Raw genomic sequence first — 20,666 nt, 5'->3', positions numbered from 1 at the left:
TTCCCTTTCTCTCTGTAACTGTCAAGTACAATCAGTCCCAACGCATTCTGATACCTGGTAACCCAGAGGCACTTCCAGAGGTTCCTGACAGTGACTTCAGTGCAAACTCTATATTCTTTCTAGGAAATCCCATTTCCATAAGCTGCACTACAATTGGAAGTGGTGGAATAGGGGACACTTTGCGTTTTTTCACTTTTGCAGGTTTGATATGTTGGACTGTAATGGGTGTTGTGGCCTCGCTGGAACTACAGTCTTCGAAGACGGGAGTTGATGGATGTGCCGACTCTACAGCTAGATACTGACACACAGCCAATGCAGCTGCCTGTAAAAAAAACATATACAAACCTCTAGGAAACTGAAGAACATTCAAAACCATTGTTTGGTTGTTGTTGGTTCAATTTTAAGTTTTGCAGTATATTTAAAAGAAAATCTACCTCAAGTTCTTGCTTATCGAATATTGCCTTCACTGGCGAAGGCTGTGTTGCTGCAGTCAACAGTTGTTGCAAGAGGATCATCGGAGGCTGGGGTCCTTCAGGAGACATGTCTCCAACATCAGGTGATGCCACTGCACCATCGTCTGAAATCAACAAAAAATTGATTTAAATAACAAATATAACTTCCCTGGCCTGAACCAGTGGGAGGGAGAGCACCAGAAGCAAATATAGTATTTGCATACAGTATAATTGTTAGTGTAACTAAAATACTTTTCCAGCAGCAGATCCCAACAATTCTTCACTTAAAATGCACGAATTCTACACAATCTATTATCTGCTCACAAAGTTTTGATTTTTGGGGGGAGTGTTTCACTTAAACGCCTGTTTCCAGAGTTCTCTGAGTGACAAATATTGCTAACCAAAGCAAAACTGTAAGAACTCAAAGTCCTCATGAGTATTGATACACATACATTTTAATAAAACATAATCACATATTTGAAATGGGCGACAGTGACAATAATTTGTGCATCATGAACATGTATTGTATTTGGAAACTATTCCCAAAAATGGGACAAAGGTGTTCTTTTTTATGCCTGGGAAAATAATCACATATCCCAGCAGCGAGGAAACAGGCCATCCTGGTTTATGGCTAGAACAGAACCTGGAACCACAGAGCTGAGGGCCTGTCACTGCCTCACAGGCCTACCTTATTTCACAGGGCTAGAAGAAAGTAAATGCTGAATCATGAATTCTTCAGAGAAAGGACAGGATTATGATTGAGCAATAAATAATTTCAAAAGTATTTACTGTTATTTCTCAAGCATCCATTTTGTTCAAGTATATCTGTGCTGCTGTTTTTACTGAAGAAGACAGGGTAGCTGTTTTAGCTCTTTCCTATCTATCAATCTACAAGCTGATCTTCCTTCTTTCCCTCCTTTCTTCTCCCCCATTTTAATCAGGCATATATACTCCACCTAACAATAAGGACAGGTTGCTTACCTGTAACAGTGTTTCTTCGAGTGTACTCTGTGAATTCACACTAATGGAGAAGGCTGCGCCTGCGCAGACTCCAACGGATACTCTTCCAAGCTAAAGTTTGAAATTTGGCGGTAACCCCGCCCCTCTTCCCGGAGGGTATAAAGGGCGCCCTCCGCGCCCGCTCTCCAGTTCCTACGCCGCAAAGGCAGCGAGAAAGGGAGAGGTTTGCATGTGGGGAAGGAAGGGCGGGATTGTGTGAATTCACAGAGTACACTCGAAGAAACACGGTTACAGGTAAGCAACCTGTCCTTTTTCTTCGTGTACTCTGTGAATGCACACTAATGGAGACTAGCAAGCTGAGGTGTAGGTAGGTGGGATAGCAAACCCGATAACCAGTCTAGTGTCCAAACAACACATTTATTGAGCACAGGTTCAAAACAAGCAAGTGCAACGGTCAAAGAAGCGATGCAATCGCATATAGTGCAAAAAAAAACCGATCCTTGATGTTAGGATCCAGAACATAATCACAACATTGTAAGTGAGCAATAGTCTGTAAGAAAATACAGAGGTAGGCATAAACTCAGTCTCTGAAAACAGAGGGAGAAGTATTTAAACAAAAAATACATTTCAGTGCAGTGGGTAAGTACAGTACACAAGCACTACATTAAAGAATCCCTGAGCACATCTATTACAAACGGGGTGGATGACAACGGTCAGCCTGTAAGAAGGATAAACCCGAAAACTGGTTTTGAGTAAGGCAACAACCTTAGGTAAGGCAGGAGGAAAGGACGGACCTGGCAAAGGCCGAGTCCTTGAGGTTCTTTGAGTCCATCCTGTAGTGTGAAACAAAGGTGGATGGAGTGGACCAGATAGCCGCTCGACAGATGGAGTCGAGAGGGACGCCCCTCAGGAAGGCCGTAGAGGTGGAAAGGCCCCTCGTAGATCTAGGGCGGATCGAAGAGGGGGGTTGGCGTTTGGCCAGCTGATAAGCGAGCTCGATGGTCTGAGCAATCCAGTGTGAGAGTCTTTGGGAAGAAAGTGGTTCGCCCAGTTTATGGGTAGCGTAAGCCACAAACAGTCTAGGTGACTTACGTATGTCCTTAGTCCTGTCCTTGTAGAAAAGGAGGGCTCTCTTGACATCGAGGAGATGGAGTTTCCGTTCCAGAGAAGAAGAAGGATTAGGGAAGAAAGCAGGAAGTATTATGTCCTGGTTCAGGTGAAAAGCAGAGACCACCTTAGGTAGGAAGGTGATGTCCGGGCGAAGGACAGCCCTGTCGTGGTGGAAACGGAGATAGGGTTCGTCCACCCGGAGAGCAGCCAATTCCGAAGGCCTTCGCGCAGAGGTGATAGCGATAAGGAAGGCAGTCTTCCAAGAGAGAAGGTGAAGGTCTGCAGAGGCCATAGGTTCGAAGGGAGCTGAAGCTAGTTGAGAAAGGACGAGTTCGAGGCTCCATCCGGGAGTCGGAGGTTGAACTGGAGGGTGCAAGTTGTTGTAACCTCGAAGGAAGGTCTTAATGAGGTTGTTAGAAAAGAGAGAGGGTTTTCCCTGACGTTGGAAATGCCAGGAGAGAGCAGCGAGATAGGATTTTATCGAGGCCAGAGAAAGTTGACAATCCGCAAGGGAAAGTAGGAAGTCCATGACCAGCGGGATCGAAGTAGAGGCGGGATCGACGCGTCGGTCCCGAAGGAAAGTTTGGAATTTTGCCAGCTTGTAAGCATAGGCCTTCGATGTGGCCGGTTTGTGAGCGGCGCGAAGGATCGCCTGCAGGTCTGGGTGGAGAGAATTTAAGGAAGTATCCTCCAGGCAGTCAGGTGTAGGGACGGGACGTCGGGGTGGAGGACCTGTCCCTTCTGTGAAGATAGAAGATGAGGAAGAGTTGGGAGAGTGCGGGGAGGAAGCGCACACATCCGGAGTAGCGTGGGATACCACGGCTGGCGTGGCCATGCAGGGGCGATCAGGATGGCCGATGTCGGTGTTAGATAGAGTCTCTCTATTACTCTCGAGATGAGAGGGAAGGGAGGAAATAGATAGACGGGTTCGAGAGTCCAGTCGAGGAGAAACGCGTCTCCGAGACAGCCCGGAGTCGAGTTTGGAGGTAGTCTCGCTCCGAAGCGAGGAAGTTGAGCGTTCGAGGGGGAGGCAAAAAGGTCCAGAGTTGGCCAGCCCCAATCGTCGAAGACGGATTTCAGGATCTCGGGATCGAGACGCCACTCGTGGGGGGAGGTCGTTATTCTGCTTAGAGAGTCTGCTAGAGTGTTTTGAGCCCCCGGAAGGTGAACTGCCGACAGAGTTATGTGTCTCGCTATGCACCATAGTCAAATGTCCGTCGAGAGAGCCATGAGTTTTCTCGAGCCCGTACCCCCTTGTTTGTTGATGTAGTACATGGCTACTACGTTGTCCGTTTGGATTAGAACAGACTTGTGGGGAAGAAAGCGAGCAAACGCCCGGAGGGCTTTGAAGATTGATAACAGTTCTAGAAAATTTATGTGGTGAGACCTTTCTTGGGTGGACCACAGGTCCCTGACGGTGAGGTACGACATGTGGGCTCCCCACGCAAAATTGGAGGCGTCGGTCGTGATGGTGACTGACGGTAGAGAGGGATGGAAGGGAAGCCCCACACAAACGTTCGCTGGGTCCTGCCACCAACGAAGGGAGAGGCAAACGTGGTTCGGTACCGTGAGAAACATTGAGCTCGGATGCCGATGGGGTTTGAAAGAGTCTATAAACCATCTCTGGAGAGGTCTGAGACGTAATCTGGCGAAAGGGGTAACCATGACCGTGGAGGCCATGTGACCCAGAAGAACTTGGACCGCGTGGGCTCGGATCCTGCGGTTGCGGAGGAGGAGAGAAAGGTGCTGTTGAAGGGCTAGGAACCTGTCCTTCGGTAGGGAGGCGGTTTCCGTGATGGAGTTGAAGAGAGCTCCAATGAAGCGGATCTCTGTGGTTGGGAGGAGTTGAGACTTTGAGACATTCAACTGAAGGCCCAGCCGTTGCAGGAGAGAAAGAGTCTGTGAGACGTGGTTTTGAAGGGATGAGGGGTCGGACGCGACAATCATCCAATCGTCCAGATAAGGAAAGACCATAATGCCCTGTTTCCTGAGGTGCGCTGCCACCACGGCGACCACCTTTGTAAAGACCCTTGGGGCCGTGACGAGGCCGAAGGGGAGAACTGTGAACTGGTAAGAGTGTCCCAGGAGCTTGAAGGAAAGGAAGCGTCTGTGGGATCGACGCACCGAGACGTGGAAATACGCGTCGCGTAAGTCTATAGAGGCGAAGTAGTCTCGGAGCATCGGGAGGATGGAGGCCACTGAAACCATTCGAAATTTTGAAGGCAGAATGAAGAGGTTTAGAGCCCGCAGGTCGAGGATAGGCCGAAGACCTCCGCCCCGCTTGGGAACCGTAAAGTATCTCGAGAAGAAACCTCGAGTGTCCTGCTCGGAAGGAGAAGGCTGGATTGCGCCCTTCGCCAGAAGGGAGTCGACCTCGGCGCATATTTCCGGTGAAGGGTCGGTGTGGAGGATGTGACCCGTGGGTGGCAAAGTTTCGAATTCCAAGGCATAGCCGTCTCTGACAATGCGAAGAACCCAGGCATCTGAGGTGATAGACTCCCATTCGCGGTAGAAAGGAGCTAGGCGGTCGAGAAAAGAACAGAGAGGAAGGATCTGGTCGGGGCCTAGGGACGGCATGGTAGTGGCAGTAGTAGTGGAGATAGAAAGATCCCCGAGAGAGTGGGCGTCAGGCCCGTCGTTGGGGTTGTGGCATGGCTGCAGGACCTTTGCCCCGACCTTTCGGGACCTGGTGCTGGCGGCGAGGTTGTTGCTGATGACTGTGGTGACTCGAGCTCGACGAGCGTCGAAACGGCTGGTGACGAAAAGGCTGAGGGTAGCGACGGTACCGTTGCGGGAACCATCGGGTCCGCTGAGCCTGAGGTTGATCGGTCCCGCACTTTGTTGCGAGAATCTTGAAGTCGTGATTGGACTTAAGTTTGTCATCAGTGCCAGAATTGAAAAGGCCTTGGGTGTCGAAAGGAAGGTCTTCGATCACTTGTCGAGAGGAAGAAGAGAGTCCTGAGGACCGAAGCCATGCATGCCGTCTGATCGCGACCACGTGGGCAATCATTTTTCCGGCGGTATCACCGGTATGCTTAGCCATTTGAATTTGGTGGTGTGCGAGAGAGTCCGCCTCCTGTTGGAGGGTCGAGAGGACTGACCGGTCTTCGTCAGAAAGCTTGGCGAAGAAGGGTTGGGCTTTCTCCCAGAGGATCTGTTGATAAGCGCCCATGCAGGCCCCGTAGTTTGCCATACGGCAAAGGAGGAGAGCACCGGAGTACAGCTTGCGGCCCACCGCATCGAAGCGTTTGCCCTCTCTGTCGGCCGGGGAGTTGAAGTGTCGACCCGACGATTGGGAGGCCTTTACCACCATGGAGTTTGGGTCAGGGTGATGCTTGAGCCATTCCAAGGCTTCGTCATCGGTTCGGTACCAGGCCTCTATTTTCTTAGAGGTTGGAGGTATCGAAGACGGAGTCTTCCAAGATGCCTGGATGACGTCCAGGAGGTATGGAAGAAAAGGCAGCAAGGTGGCTGGCGGGGCTTGGGCTTGAACCCTCTTGAAAACGGGGTCGGTAACGGCCTTTGAAGTTTGTTTAATTTCCATCCCCAGAGCGTCTGCCATTCTGACCATCTGGTCGGAGAAAGCCCGAATATTATCCGTCGGGGAAGGTGGGTCGACCTCGTAGGCGTCGTGAGGCGGGGAGAGGTCAAGGCCGAGAGAGACAACGGAGGCGGAGAGTATCGACTCGGGGCGCTCGATATCGGGGTCATCCTCCTCGGGCCCTTGAGGGGACCGGGGAGGAGAAACAAGCATAGAGTCATGATGAGGTATTACCTCAGGAGCAGGGAGAGCCGGCTGTGGAGGAACGCCCTTGGACGCGGAGGCCTGGGCGGCGCGGGCTAAGCGCGTCATCTGTCTACCCCTCTCAGGTGTTTGAGCCGGGGGAAAGAGTTCTTGTCGAGCCGGAAGACGAGATGGTGCCGGCTGGGGAGCCTTAATAACTGTCCTGACCGACCGGTCGGGGGAGGCCTGAGCGTCCGCATCCGAGGACTGACCATGAGGAGAGGAAGAGGAGCGGAGGCGTTGTGCTGGTTGGATAGGAGAGGATCTCCTAGAGGAGGCCACAGAGGAGGGGACGTCCTTCTTCGAAGACGCTGAGGAGGACGACCTCTGGATCATTCGTTTCTTTGCTGGAGGTTGCTTCGACGCGACCCTCAGCGATTTTCCCGGCGTCGGGGGAATCGGGCACACAGCTGCCGAGTCAGATTGAGCCCGTCTGGATTCCTCCTGAGCCCTCTTGAAGGCAATCTTCATGGCGGAAGAAGATGGCGGCGAAGCCAGGCGGGATCGAGTGGAAATGGCCGAAGCCACCGAACTCGAAGTTGATGAAGGGCCCATCTTGCCCAACCGGGTGGATACCGTAGCGGTGGTCACCGTGCAGGGCGGTTTGGTCGGTCGCGGTCTCGAGGTTTTCGAGGTTTTCGATGATACCGACGGAGCAGGCCTGGACGCCATCGAGGCCGAGGTGGAAGTGGAAGCCTCAGGAGCAAGAGTTTTTTCGTAAAGAGCTGCACGGAGTCTTGCAGCTCTATTCCTTCTGGCCTGAGCTGTAAAGGCCAGGCAAAAACGGCAGGTACCGACGACGTGGCTTTCGCCAAGGCAGAAAAGGCACTTAGCGTGGCCGTCGGAATCTGGAATCTTAGCGGCACACTGAGTGCACCATTTAAAACGCGTGGTTGACATAAGAACGAAGAGTCCGAAGTGAGCTTTGCGGCGGAAAAAAAGGAACTGGAGAGCGGGCGCGGAGGGCGCCCTTTATACCCTCCGGGAAGAGGGGCGGGGTTACCGCCAAATTTCAAACTTTAGCTTGGAAGAGTATCCGTTGGAGTCTGCGCAGGCGCAGCCTTCTCCATTAGTGTGCATTCACAGAGTACACGAAGAAAAAAGAAACATATCAATTCCTTTCAATGCATCCAAGTGAATATTGAACCATATTGAATTCATGAAGTTATAACCTGGAATAACTTGTTTATGAAATGGAAGATTTTTTTTTCTATTGTGGTTAGGGTGTCAAGTTTATTTGATTTATTTATAGTATTTAAAAATATCTTTCAAAAGGGATTTTTTTAAACAAAATAGCTATTCCCTGTTGTTTAGTCTAACTCAACAAAAGAAGAAATAGCAAACTAGGAATAAAAGTCTAATTAAAAAAGAGGAATCAACAAAAGGATAATACCTGTGGGGACTGAGCCAGAATCTTGCACTGCTGGTTGAGACAATATTTGCCTTAATTTATCCTGATGAGACAGCAGAGCTCGACCTGCTTTTAGTATGTACAGTTTTAACTGCTGGCATCTCAGCAAGTCCAAGTCTATTTGTCCTGATCAAAACAAATTACAGACATTTATTAGCCCATTTAGGTAGAAGTGTTTTTATGCTTATAATCAAATACTGAATATATTTTAATAAATGCCAGACAGCTTGACAGAAGTGCATATATCTACCACTGATGAAGCAACACTGTTCAAATCTATTTATCACTACATATTTTATGACGGTTTCATTTCAGAGATAATACATTTTCAAAATGAAAAATGCAAACCTGAAACACCCTGATTAGGAGTCTTCATTCTGTGTTTTTCAACTTTACTTCCAGCCAGGTTAACCAGCTGAGCCCAAACAGATAGCATGGACTCGGTGAATGGCAAATTATTAACATTAAAAGGAATCACTGGTAGCTGTAAGAGAGGAAGAGAAATTCTAAAATAAATATTTTACTGAAAATGCCATCTATTTATCCATTCAATGTATATACTGCTCTTCTCTAAACTGGAGATCCAAATTGCGTTATAGTATGAGATTAAAACAAAATACAATTAAGATAAAAATGATATGAAGTTTAAAAAGAAAGAAGTAGACAACTGTAATAAAATACTTAAAATTATTCAAAATAAAGTAAGATAAAGATGCAAGCTGCATTAAAAGATCCTTCTGCCTGCCACTCTCAGTTAAATGCTGACAGGTACTCGCCTCTGGTGGGAGAGACTCCCAGAAGATGGGAACAGTGACTTTCCCATGTCTTCTTCAATCCTACCCACAATAGTGGTCATCCCCTGCCCCAGACTGAAGCAGTGGTGACACAGTGTCTCTCCTTCACCAGCCCCCCAGAAATATTCACATTTTTCCATTTCCACAGAGGAGCTACACTTTTCTACTTTCCATCTCCACAGAGGAGCCGCACCCATAACCTGTGTAAAAGTGGAGGGACATGGAGGGACAACTGTATATGATCTGAAGGGAAATGAGTACAGAAATTCCTATTGACCAGCCAAAGGGGCATTTCTCAAAATCAAATGTGTCCAAATACTATCCATCACATTTGCCTTGCACCGACATCACTGCAGTGTACTCACTGGTTTTAGCTGGCTAAGTGGGCAGATTCTGCAGGTTCTCATATCATAGAATTGCACTGTGATTTTTCCCTTTGGGGTGATCCTTGTTACTGTGCCTTCTCCAAATTCATCATGAATGACCTGGCCACCTAACCGTAAGCGACTGTCTATTCCACCGATGACTGCCAGAACAGCCATTAGGCTTCCCACCTCAAGACTCTCTGAGTCAGGGAAGAAATCTTCCAAAACAGCCTAGTAAAAAAGGGAGAACAATATACTTACACTGTAGGGGACAATAATGTCTATCCAAAGATACATACATTTTTTATTTTTAAAGCAGCACACAAACTATATATTATAATAAACTGAAATTTTTAAAAAGAAATATTTTTCATCAAATGATCTATTATTATAACATTATTTTAAATAATCAGATTTCACTGAATACATTAACAATTACTGGTTTATTAAAAAAAAATAAGTTGATTTTGAAGATGTGGGAACTACCCCTTCTGACTGTTTTCCTGCAAAGATGTGGGTGATGGAGGTTAGCTGAGAGTTGATGTACTTGTTTATGAGTCCATTCCACTGGCTCAGTGAATGCAATGTCCTCAACAGTGCCACTATCTCTTCGGCTAAAGTACTGCTGTGAGTTGCAGTCAGAGAGGCCTGAGGCCTGGCTTTCCTCCTCCTCAGAGTAGACTCTACAAAAAAAAACACACACACACACACACACAATACTCAGAAAACAACAAAAAAAAAACAAGAAAACATAACACTGAGAACAGAACACTCTCTTACCTCTGAGCAGTGGAATATCTGAAGAGCAAGTAGTGAGCAGGCTACCCAGGAAACCAAACAGCTTTTCCACAAGGAATTTCATATCTCTTGACCTTTCACTTTTATCCCAGGAGGGGAGCACAGCTTTAAGTAAATGTACCGCAAGGATCTAAAGATGAATGGAAATGAGATTTTCTACAGGAAAAAACCTCTTAAACTATAGGGACAACACAGAATTTCAGCTGTGTAATAGGCATATTTTCTTAGAGAAGAGATGAAACACAGCTGCAAAAAAGCCTCACAAAAACCAAAAGATCTCTATTTAAAAATACATCTCAAAATTTGTCATGATTCAATTGTATGTGCATGTAAATACTCTAATCCTGGTTTTATATAATTTTATAGATGACAAAACAGAGAATCCTGAGGATAGCCAGTTTTTTGGAGTGCTATTTTTCACAAGGAACAAAACAGTCAAGATTCAAAGAGCTGTTTTAGGTACAGCCAATGTATAGAACTACAGATTTTTAAAACACCTTTTAAACAAGCTTGACACTGCACATATGACAAACTACCCTTTGGTTTTAAAAAAATCACTTCACTGTGCAGTATGGTCATTTTCTTAAAACAAATGCCTAACTTCTCATCTTTAGATTCAGGCCAATATTTACAAACTCTCAGCTAACAAATCTAGGTTGACAAGACACACATTTTCAGCCAACATTCATAATATTAAATGCAGAAACAAAGCTGACACTGCATGTTCTTTTATTTTTCCACTGGCAAAATAATCTTTTTAAGGACACCTGACCTTGCTGAAGACATGAGGTATGACTTTAAAAACAGTGCTGTGATTCACTGGTTGGCTGTTAAAATGTCAGTGGGCACATCAAGCAATGGATTTACCTGTCGCTGTAGAGATGCAGCAGTGAATGATTCGTGTCCCTCTACAATTTTCATTAGCAGAGTTATCCACTGTGATGTACTAAGAGTGCTGCACATCTGAGGCATGAGTGCTATGCTTCGGATGAATCCCAATGTGCACCAGCTTCTGTGCTGTTCTTTATTAACCAAAGTATTTGGTAAGGAAGCTGGGGAGAAATTAAATCACTTGTAAGTGCTCTTCTTTTCCCAGCTTGCACTTTGGCACGAGGCTTCTTTGCTACAAAACTGTGTCTTTAAAGAAAACCATTGTCTTCAAATACCATGGCTGTCATCCTGCAGTGTACATTATAAAGATAATCTTGGGAAAGCCAGGCTTCCATGTAAACCCTTTCTCTCCATATGAGCAACATTCCAGAAAAATACCTGTGATTTTACTATTTTATATGAGATAAATATTTTACTGTGCATGTAACTGATCTTGCACATCTACAGATTCTGTTATCCACAGGGGATCCTAGAACCATAGTTTTCTAATTTAATAATAAATATTTATGCGGAAATAAAGCACCAGAAATCCATACTGCACAAAAGATAATTTGCCAAAATGTTGAACATTCAATATTTTAAACCTCAATACTTCTAAAAATGAAGATTGCAGAAAAGATATAATGCAAGTCATTTTAACTTGGAAAAACCAAACGATGTTTTATTACTATTACAGTAAGAACTACACACACAAAGCAAGCTTCAGATTCGCTGCTGCAAATCTCTACCTGATTTATCTATAGTTCCACTTTCTACCAGCATCCGGAGCAGTCCACACAAGGTCCTGGTTGCTTCATTCTGCATGACTTCAGCATGGACGCCAGCAGAGAGGCAGAGCGTCTGGAGCAGGTTCACTGTACTTGTCAGCATCATGGTAGTAGGATGGAGGTTTCTTTCAACTTGTTCTCCTTCTGAGGCAAGACTCAAAGTCAGTGTTTGTAAGTAATAGAAGTGATACACACACATTTGTTTGCACTTTCAACCTAACTTTTTTCATGTCAGGAGCGCCTTGAGAAACTGCAAGTCTCTTTAGGTGTGAGAGAATTGGCCGTCTGCAAGGACATTGCCCAGGGGACGCCTGAATGTTTTGATGTTTTAACCATTCTTGTGGGAGGCTTCTCTCATGTCCCCGCATGGAGCTGGAGCTGATAGAGGGAGCTCATCCGTGCTCTCCCTGGATGGGATTCGAGCCTGGCAGCCTTCAGATCAGCAACCCAACCTTCAAGTCACGAGGCTTTAATCCACTATGCCGCCGGGGGCTCCTAGAACTACAGCTGCCAGGACCTTACCGATAATGACGCTAAATAGGACCAATGCAACTGCAGTCTAAGATCACTTGGAGGACTACATATTTCTGTTAACTTCAACGATTAAGAAATAAAGAAGAAAGTAAAGGTAAAGGTTTTCCCCCGACATTAAGTCTAGTCGTGTCCAACTCTGGGGGTTGGTGCTCATCTCTAAGCCAAAGAGCCAGCGTTGTCCGTAGACACCTCCAAGGTCATGTGGCCAGCATGATTGCATGGAGCGCTGTTACCTTCCCGCCGGAGTGGTACCTATTGATCTACTCACATCTGCATGTTTTTGAATTACTAGCTTGACAGAAACTGGGGCTAACAGCAGGAGCTCACCCCACTCTCTGGATTCGAACAGCCAACCTTTCAGTCAGCAAGTTCAGCAGCTCAGTAGTTTAACCTGCCGCACCACCGGGGGCTTTCAAGAAGAAAGTGTTCAGCGAAAGACAATAATCTAGAATCCAAATTACATTATCAACCTTTAATGAACCACTTAGGAAAGATTACATCTGGAGAAATAACGAATGAAATAAATTTGCTCCATTAACATGGATAATTTAATGATTTGTCCATTAAAATAAAGGAAGTTTTCCTGAAGCTTGATAAAGCACACAAAAATGATCTACTCTTACTTGAAACCACACATCAAACTCATCATCCTGCTGTTAAAGAACTCTGATGCTCAAGAATGTCTATGGTTTCAATTCTTCCATATCTTTAAGACATAAGACTGGGCAGGTAACTTGTGATCTTCTGGATGTTATTGACCTGCCTTCCTCATTGACAATTCTGCATTAATGGTACCAGTGTGGTATTAGTGGTTTAAGTCTTGGAGCTCAAATCAGGGAGACCAGGATTCAAATCCCTGATTGGTCATGGAAACCCACCAGGTGATTTTTGGCAGGTCACACTCTCTTAGCCTCAGAAGAAGGGAAAAGTAAACTTCTGAGCAAATTTTGCCAAGAAAACTCCATGATAGGGTGGCCTTAGGGTTGCTGTAAGTTCATAACAAGTTTGTAGGCATAAAATAATAAATTAATAGTATAGGATGATGGGATCTACAGTCCAACAATGTCTGAAAGGTCATGTGTCAGCCCACAGTTTACCAGAGGAGGCAGAGGAGAGAGAAGAGTCTAATTGTAAAACTAAACTACCAAGACATTATTTATCTGAACCAAATTAGAGGAGAATAAAAAAAGGTCTGAGGTAATTCAATCATTTAGCAACTTCATTTCTCCCATGTTCTTTACCAGAATCATCCTCTGTGTCTGAGTCTTCTGTGGCAGGTTGAGAAGCAGGTGGTGGCTCAGCCAGTTTGAGATCGTATTTTCCCTCTTTTCCCATCCTGTAAGAATTTGTGCTGCCGGTGTCCCACTGGACTCTAATCCAGCCATCTTCACCCAGTTCTCCAATCACACGACCCAAGCCTGGAGGTGGACCATCCTGAAGAAAGAGCAGCAGGAGAGCAATTTTAATATAGGTGGAAGCGAACTAAGACTACACTGCCAATATCTAAGAAAAAGAGAGGACAATATCCAAAGTGGTACCTGATCACCCCATTTCCAGTCTACCCCTCTCATCACTCTGGTACCAATCTTCATCATGGCTGCCAACTCTGGTCCTGAAACAGGAAGCTGAACTGGAGTTGTCTCCTTTCTAGATTCTTCTAGGACTGTAGCAGATGCACCATGGGATGAAGCAAGCATGTCTTCTTCAACATTATCTGAACTGGGTCCTAATTAAACAAATGCATTTTGAGATCTAGTAGGCACCAGTACGTATGCTACCACTCTTATAAAATATGAAATGGAAAACGAATGATCATAATGAAATTATTTCAGCTTTCTGAAAGGTTTAGGCAAGGGTCCCCAAACAAAGGCTTGTGGGACAGATGCAGCCCTCCAAAGTCATTTACCTAGCCCCCACCCTAAACTGTAGACTTAGGGTCACCTGAAGTCTGAAATTACTTGAAGGCACACAATTACAACAATCCTAATTAACCTGACTTTCCCTTCAGCCAAAAACAGGTCCACACTTCCCACTGAAATACTAGTAAGTTTATGTTGTTTAAACTATAGACTGACCCCCAACTGTCTGAGGGACCATGAACTGGCTCTCTGCTGAAAAGATCTGAGGACCTTCGGGTTTAGGCCAACTTTTCTGAAAGCAGCATGTCTTACAGTTGTGGGGTTCTTCAGATATTGCTAAACTGCAACTCCCAGAATTCCCCATCACTGGTTAAGGCTGCTGGGAGTGTTAGTCGCACAAATGGAGAGTCACTTGATCTAGGAAGTAGTCTAATACCCTAAAAATCTTAGTGGGATGACAAGAAAGACATATCAACAAAAGCAAATATACCTATCAGCCGCAATGCAGTCTGTGTCAGTGCCAACATGCCAGAATTGAGAAGGAGATTCAAAGTGTTTGCGCCATGTTGTAGGGTTAACATGTTAAGCATAACCAATAAGAAACGTGCTTGTGGAATAGTCCCAAGACTTGGTCCAGCAGGGTTCTCATTTGTAATAGTTTGCAGGGGAACCGGTTGGATCCCTAGTGGAGGAATAAGAAAGCAAATCTAAGTAGCTTTTATAACATTTAGCAAGCAACCATTCTATTATTTCCTTCAAATTGTTAATATGTTGACCCCAGTTGAACATTCACATCATTTCTTGGGTGGAACTAGATTCATCTAAGTACTTTATCTGAGTATAACGATCAAATATACAAAAGGAAAAAAAGGCATTTATTAATATTTTTCCATTTCTGCTTGGTAACAGGCCATATTTTCAAATGTGAAATCAGCTGAAAGAACAGAATCCTGTTTAGGGCATTTATTTCAGAAGACATTACTTTCTCCTCTTCATCCTCCCCAGAAGCAAAAACAGTGGACTGTGCAGATTATACAAGGGCAGATTATATAAGGGCAGGGAATTGCAAAATTAATTAACAAATTAATAATTTGTAATCTGCTCCAGCTGAAGGATAGGGTATAAATGCTCTAACTAAATCAATACAATCCTAGAATAATCTATTTCTCCGCCTTGTTCAACCCAATCTGGTTGCAACATTATAAAAATAAAAAAGATTATATATTACATAAACAGAATTTTTGTGACTCCAATCCTGAACATACAAAAATAGAAATGCTTTTATAACTTCATAAACACTGAGCCACTTTGCACCCGACACATAAACATGAAAGAAGTATCAATACATGAACTTTTTAAATAAAAGAAAGCTAACAGCACAGAATGTGAAGTTCTTACCTAGTTCTTTGAACCTACTATTAGCATCAAGCAAAATATTCCGAATGTTTAGAATAGCCCATGAATACAACTTTCCAAATGTAACTTCCAGGAGCATACGATTGAAAGGTGGAATCAGATCAACATCTTTTAAGCAGTCTGTTAGAGGCTCCCTGTGTGAATTAAAAAAAAACATGATTTCAGAATTTTCAGAATTATATCCAAAATATATTTATTTACTAAATTTATATCCCGCCCTTCTCAACCCCAAAGGGGACTTAACGCGGCTTACACATAAGAAACAATTCAATGCCTTTAAAACAGCTGCTATCATAGAATAAGGTATGGTTGCTTACCTGTAACATGTTTCTTCGAGTGGTCATCTGTGAAATTCACACATATGGTAGTTGATGTGCCTGCGCAGCAAGGTCAGAACTCCCTAGAAAGCTTTTCCAGCTGTTGGCTATAGCCCCACCCATTTCCCAGAAGGCATATAGCCTGGGGGAGAAGCTGCAGCCTCAGTTCCCCCGCCACAGACCGTGGCTGAACGACCGAGGCATGACAATCAGTGGGGAGAATGGATGGGGATGTCCGAATTTCACAGATGACCACTCAAAGAAACACGGTTACAGGTAATCAACTATTCCTTCTTTGTGGTCTCTGTGAAATCGCACATTTGGTAGACTAGCAAACTATAAATCTTGGCTGGTGGGCACCATGCCACTGCGGAGAAGAGGACCACTCTTCCAAAAGCTGCCTGTTGCTTGAAGATGATGTCCAGTTTGTAATGGGTGACGAAGGTGAATGGGGTGGGCCAGATAGCTGCTCGACAGATGTCATGCAACGGCACTCTGCGGATATATGTTGCTGAAGTAGCGACAGCCCTGATGGGAGTGGCCCCTGATATGTTGGGCCGGATCCTTGCCAGGAAGCTGGTACGCTAGCTGGATCGTGGATACCACCATGCTGGCAGCTGCTGGAACAACATTGGGAGGCCTGCTGTATTGCTATGGTACTGCAGAAAGAGCCTAGGTGACTTCCTAATTGCCATCATCCTGTTGACATAAAAAGTGAGGGACCTGCATATGTCAAGGAGAAGGAGGGAACATCCCAAGGTGTGATGTCTCATGGGCCTTGTAGTCCCGTTCCTAGTACTATGGTGGCAGACGAAGAGGAAAACATGGGATTTACACCGTTTCAGCCAGAAACGGAGCCCCTGCACCTTCAGGATGTTTGCCCTCAAGAATCCAGCCAAACAAGCCTTGGGCAGAATTCTCCCCCGTTTTCTCGAAAAGACAATTATAATAGAGATAGAGGGGCGAGGGAGGCTAATCGCCGCTCTCTCAGAATCGCTGCCAGACAATTAGCTGATTAAGCCTGTTTCCCTTGGGAAATTCTAAGGAGTCATGCATCTGGACACAGTTTGGGTTTCACTTCTTGTTCTCCAGGGAAAGTGTTCCTTGGTGGGAAAACAAGATCCTATATAGGTGTTTTACCGCAAGGAGATCCTTGCGGAGTCAATTCGTCAGCTTCAGGAGTGAGATCGTGTGTGGACTACGCAACTCCAGTTCCTTGTTTCCAGGACCAAGTTCCAAGCCTGCCTTGTTCCCCGGACCTCGCCACGGACCTTGTTCTTGCTTCTTGCTTCTTGTTGCCTCGTATCAAGTCTTGTTTGCCAAGAATCTAGTTTGTTTTCCAGCCTTGTTGTCAAGCTCCATTGGACTAAAGGACCTTGTCATTTCCCCACACTTTGCTCGGCAAGTGTGTGTTTCGGTTATTGGATTATAACTTTGGACTCTAATATCACATATTGGACATTGTTTTCCTGGACTATAATTGACCTTTCCTGAAAGGTCTACTTCTGAACTATATTCTTCACTTGCTTTTATTGACTTTATATATTCCTTTAATAAAGATATTAGATAGATTCTGGTCTCTGCGCATGGTTATTGGTGCTCTGTAGCCTGGGTCCTGACACAAGGACATGATGGGATTCTATAAAAAAGTTGGCAAAACTATATCCTATGCCAGATGAAATGTGGTGATTTAGCTAGCTTCCTCTTGACCGGCTGTGCGCCAGCCATCGAGATAGGTGGCTGCCGAGGTGCCGCCCCTGAGCTGTGTGTGGAAACCAGTGGCTCAGATGTTAAGTGGCTGGAGGTAGGCGCAAGAGGCAGGAGAGCTCTCTTAGAGGAGTGCCTTGCGGGCTTGTGGAGTAAATGCCAGACTCACGGCACAAGCCTGCACCAAGAGGGTTTCTCCCAAAGGAGACACATTGAGTGCCCGTCATAGTCGGGTAACTTTCCTGCACAGGAGCTGCACTTTTTAAAAAGTGCTGTAGATATACTCACCTGTGGGGCCACTCTGAGTCCCCTTCAGGGTGAGAAGGGCAGGGTATAAATATCATAATCGCAAATTAATAATAAATAGGGAGTATCGAGAAGAGTTAACAACACAGTCCAAGCTGTAAGTAGGAGAGTAGCAAGAGAGTAGTCAAAGAACAGTCCAGGTTAATTTGAAAAGGTAAGTAGCTGAGTCTTAGAGAGGTTTCTCCTGATGCAATAACACAGCTGGATACTAATGTGTTTTTGTGGTGCTTCTTAGACCCTCTATTATTGGGGGGGGGGGATTGAATTTTAAGTAAACAAGTGGCAGTCACAGTACACAAATGCTGCATTAACCTCTGCATTTTTGTATGTTACTCATATGCCATACGGGATATTCTTTCTCACTGCCAAACCTTGCAATGGCCCCTAGAGCTATCTGCACCATAGAGTAAAGAACGCAATGGAGTTCAAAGAAACAAGGGGGAATTACCCTATATTTGTTCCTTCTGGAATAAGTCTTTGCCATCCACAGAACATAGCATATTGCACAGAAGGTAGCAAAAAGCTTTTGGTTGCCAACTTCAGAATTGTATCAATCCCCTCTAAACGAACTTCAGCTCTTTCTAGCTGCAAAACACAGACAAAGAATGTTAGCGTCTATGTAAATATCATCTCTGCATCAACTTCTTAAGAAGTAAAAACAAAATCACTATAAACATGCCATACTTTACCTGCTTCAACAAACACTTCCTCATTTTTTCTACATCAACAGGCTCTTCTTTTAGAGCAAACTCCACAATGGTGCTGAGAAGAGCAGACTGGGGATACAAGCCTTGGACATTTTGTTTCAGCCACTTGTATTTTTGTACCCCTGTGACTGTATTTATCAATGGCTGCCATTTATCCTAGGAAATGAAATGCAGTTACATGTAAATTAATAATGAAGACATCAGACTAAAAACACTATTTGCTCTACAATGGCATGTTAAATATTTAACAGTTAAAAGTTCTAAAATTTCAGAGTCAAGAACAGGCTCTGCAGGATTACTTTTTTTAAAAGCAGCATATGTGTATACATATTACTATTGTAACTAAATAATAATGATTCCATCAAACTGACTGTCTATAGCTAAAATTTATCATACAAAAAGGCCAATGCAAGTCAAAGATCTGCACCTATAACATCAAGGAAGTTCATCCAAAACTCAAGGTCAGATCACAAAGATAGATGACTCAAGTTTGTATCTGTATGTTAAAGGAAATGTGCATGCCTCAACTCATCATGGTATTGAATGAAGTTAAAATCAACTATACACACAACTTAACCATTAGATACAGTATATCTAAATCTACCTTAGGTGATTTGACTGACAAGGGTCTTTTATCAGCTGTCACAGGGCTGTGGGGTATGACACATGGCTCCTCCAAATCACTCTCTTCATTGCCAATTTTGGATTCTTCCACATCAGAAGATTCAGATTTCTTAGGTACTAGTAGGGAAAAAACACAGAAAAGAGCATACACTTCTATAAACTAATACTTCTTAAACAAAAATCTTAAGCTTTCACAAGAAAGATAGCACCACTGCTTTGCACAAAATTTATATATTTAAGAACAGAGTTCATGGCTCCACACAAATGTATGGGGAGTTCATCAATGAATGGGGGCCCTCCATAGATCATTCTAGACCCAAGATAGGCCTAGAATAACAATACTCTGTATTGTTATTTGATTTGTATGTGCTGTTGATTTTAGTGAATTGTTTTGGGCATTGAATTTTGCCAATTTATGTAAGCCACCTTGAGTCCCCTCAGGTGAGAAAGGCGGGGTAAAAATGCTCTAAATAAATAAATACTGTAAGTAAATAAATAAATAAAAATTTCCCAATATTTCCTGGGAGGCAGGACATAAAACATACGGGAGGAGGGTATGTGTCAAAATTGCCCCCCCCCCAAAAAAAAAAAATCCCTAAGGAACATTTGGGCCAATTAAAAAACATCTGGGAGGTGTTTTTTTCTTGCAAGCTACACATTCTTCAATTGTATGGAATCTTCACGATTGTAACGCGGAAGTCCATAGTGAACAGGATAGTCTACTGAGAGCTGATGGCACCATCTTTTTTTTGGCAAATCCTTGCTTGGAAATGAACCCAAATCCACTGTACTTTAATGCATAAGTTTAAAAATGTTTGCAATTACTTTCACTAGAAATTGTATTTTAAAATGTCTTTTTACCTTTCTTTTTTCTTCGCTCTCTGATTATCTTCTGAACAACCCGCCTCCATCGGGGCAAAGAACTTAGACTTTTAAGCTTAGACATGATTGAGAGGTCATTGCACACCGCTGGACGGAGTTCATTGAAGAGGAACCTCAAACGTTCAATGACAGGAGCACAAACTTCTTTATAAGACCTTCCTTGTTCCTGATGAGTCTTAAAATAACAGTATAAACAAATCAACGTGTCATTATGGCAACAATAATACCTATTATTGCTAAAAATACATACTAGTGATTTATTGGTCCAATGCTTACTCTGATCAGTGAACATTTTGCTTGGTAGACAACACGACACACATCTGCTACAGATTTTGGAAGTGTTCGGTGTTTAACTTGGTCAACTCCTAGCATAGCAGGATGAACAAGTGAGAGTGCTATATGACCTTTGGAAGGAGAAAAAGAGAGATCTTATAGTAATATCAAAGAAAAAATAAAAGCAGTACAGTAAGAATATTCTTGATGACTGTGTGTCAAATGCAGATACCTAAATCTTCATGTTTCAGAAGACAACATAACAACAAACGTCCTACTTCTTCTACTGGGTGCTCTGGAGGGAATGTAATAGGCGTTGTCAAGTGACATTGTTTGCAGTACCTCTCCACTTGACATAGGAAGTCCTGTACAAAAATATATACACATTTAATAAAACATCATGAAGCCCCAAGAAGTCATGTGTTATAGTTGGCAATATTTCTTCATCCTAAGTTAAAGACTTTGGAGTATACAAGAAGTGTAAGGAACGTATCGCTCCTGCAAATCCGTTTTCTAGTGAATGGGCAGCTGGGTCCCTGTTGCATATACTGACTAGCTCAATTTCTCTCATGAGCTGTTCACATAAAAGGGCTATCCACCTCTCAAACCAGCCAGGGGCAAACTGTGCAATGAAAACGATTGAAGACTTCTTTCATAAACATCACATCCATTCTAGCTCTAGCATACAGCCAGAGGGTAATTGCAAGGA

The 20,666-nt window shown here is 44.2% G+C and overlaps 1 protein-coding gene across 5 annotated transcripts in view; it reads right to left on the bottom strand.

Annotated features, from left to right (window-relative positions):
- Window positions 1-20,666, bottom strand: part of herc2 (HECT and RLD domain containing E3 ubiquitin protein ligase 2) — a 143,699-nt gene that overhangs the window by 74,018 nt on the left and 49,015 nt on the right. For 4 of the 5 annotated variants that reach the window (XM_062975356.1, XM_062975352.1, XM_062975355.1 and 1 more), the window contains exons 28-46: window positions 20,190-20,322; window positions 19,961-20,088; window positions 19,664-19,859; window positions 18,783-18,919; window positions 18,161-18,334; window positions 17,920-18,056; window positions 15,124-15,275; window positions 14,216-14,407; window positions 13,405-13,592; window positions 13,108-13,300; window positions 11,294-11,476; window positions 10,542-10,726; window positions 9,657-9,804; window positions 9,363-9,559; window positions 8,877-9,107; window positions 8,066-8,201; window positions 7,700-7,843; window positions 435-577; window positions 55-322 (exon numbers count right to left, since the gene is read on the bottom strand). In XM_062975356.1, coding sequence (XP_062831426.1) covers window positions 55-322; window positions 435-577; window positions 7,700-7,843; window positions 8,066-8,201; window positions 8,877-9,107; window positions 9,363-9,559; window positions 9,657-9,804; window positions 10,542-10,726; window positions 11,294-11,476; window positions 13,108-13,300; window positions 13,405-13,592; window positions 14,216-14,407; window positions 15,124-15,275; window positions 17,920-18,056; window positions 18,161-18,334; window positions 18,783-18,919; window positions 19,664-19,859; window positions 19,961-20,088; window positions 20,190-20,322 — 3,265 coding nt within the window. The remainder of the gene's footprint in view (window positions 1-54; window positions 323-434; window positions 578-7,699; window positions 7,844-8,065; window positions 8,202-8,876; window positions 9,108-9,362; window positions 9,560-9,656; window positions 9,805-10,541; window positions 10,727-11,293; window positions 11,477-13,107; window positions 13,301-13,404; window positions 13,593-14,215; window positions 14,408-15,123; window positions 15,276-17,919; window positions 18,057-18,160; window positions 18,335-18,782; window positions 18,920-19,663; window positions 19,860-19,960; window positions 20,089-20,189; window positions 20,323-20,666) is intronic. The other variant, XM_062975353.1, reaches the window with a different exon arrangement.

The sequence above is a fragment of the Anolis carolinensis genome, chromosome 3 (genome assembly GCF_035594765.1).
Source record: "Anolis carolinensis isolate JA03-04 chromosome 3, rAnoCar3.1.pri, whole genome shotgun sequence".
NCBI lineage: Eukaryota > Metazoa > Chordata > Lepidosauria > Squamata > Dactyloidae > Anolis > Anolis carolinensis.
Note: the sequence above shows the minus strand (reverse complement) of the source record. Positions and strands in the feature narration are given on the sequence as shown.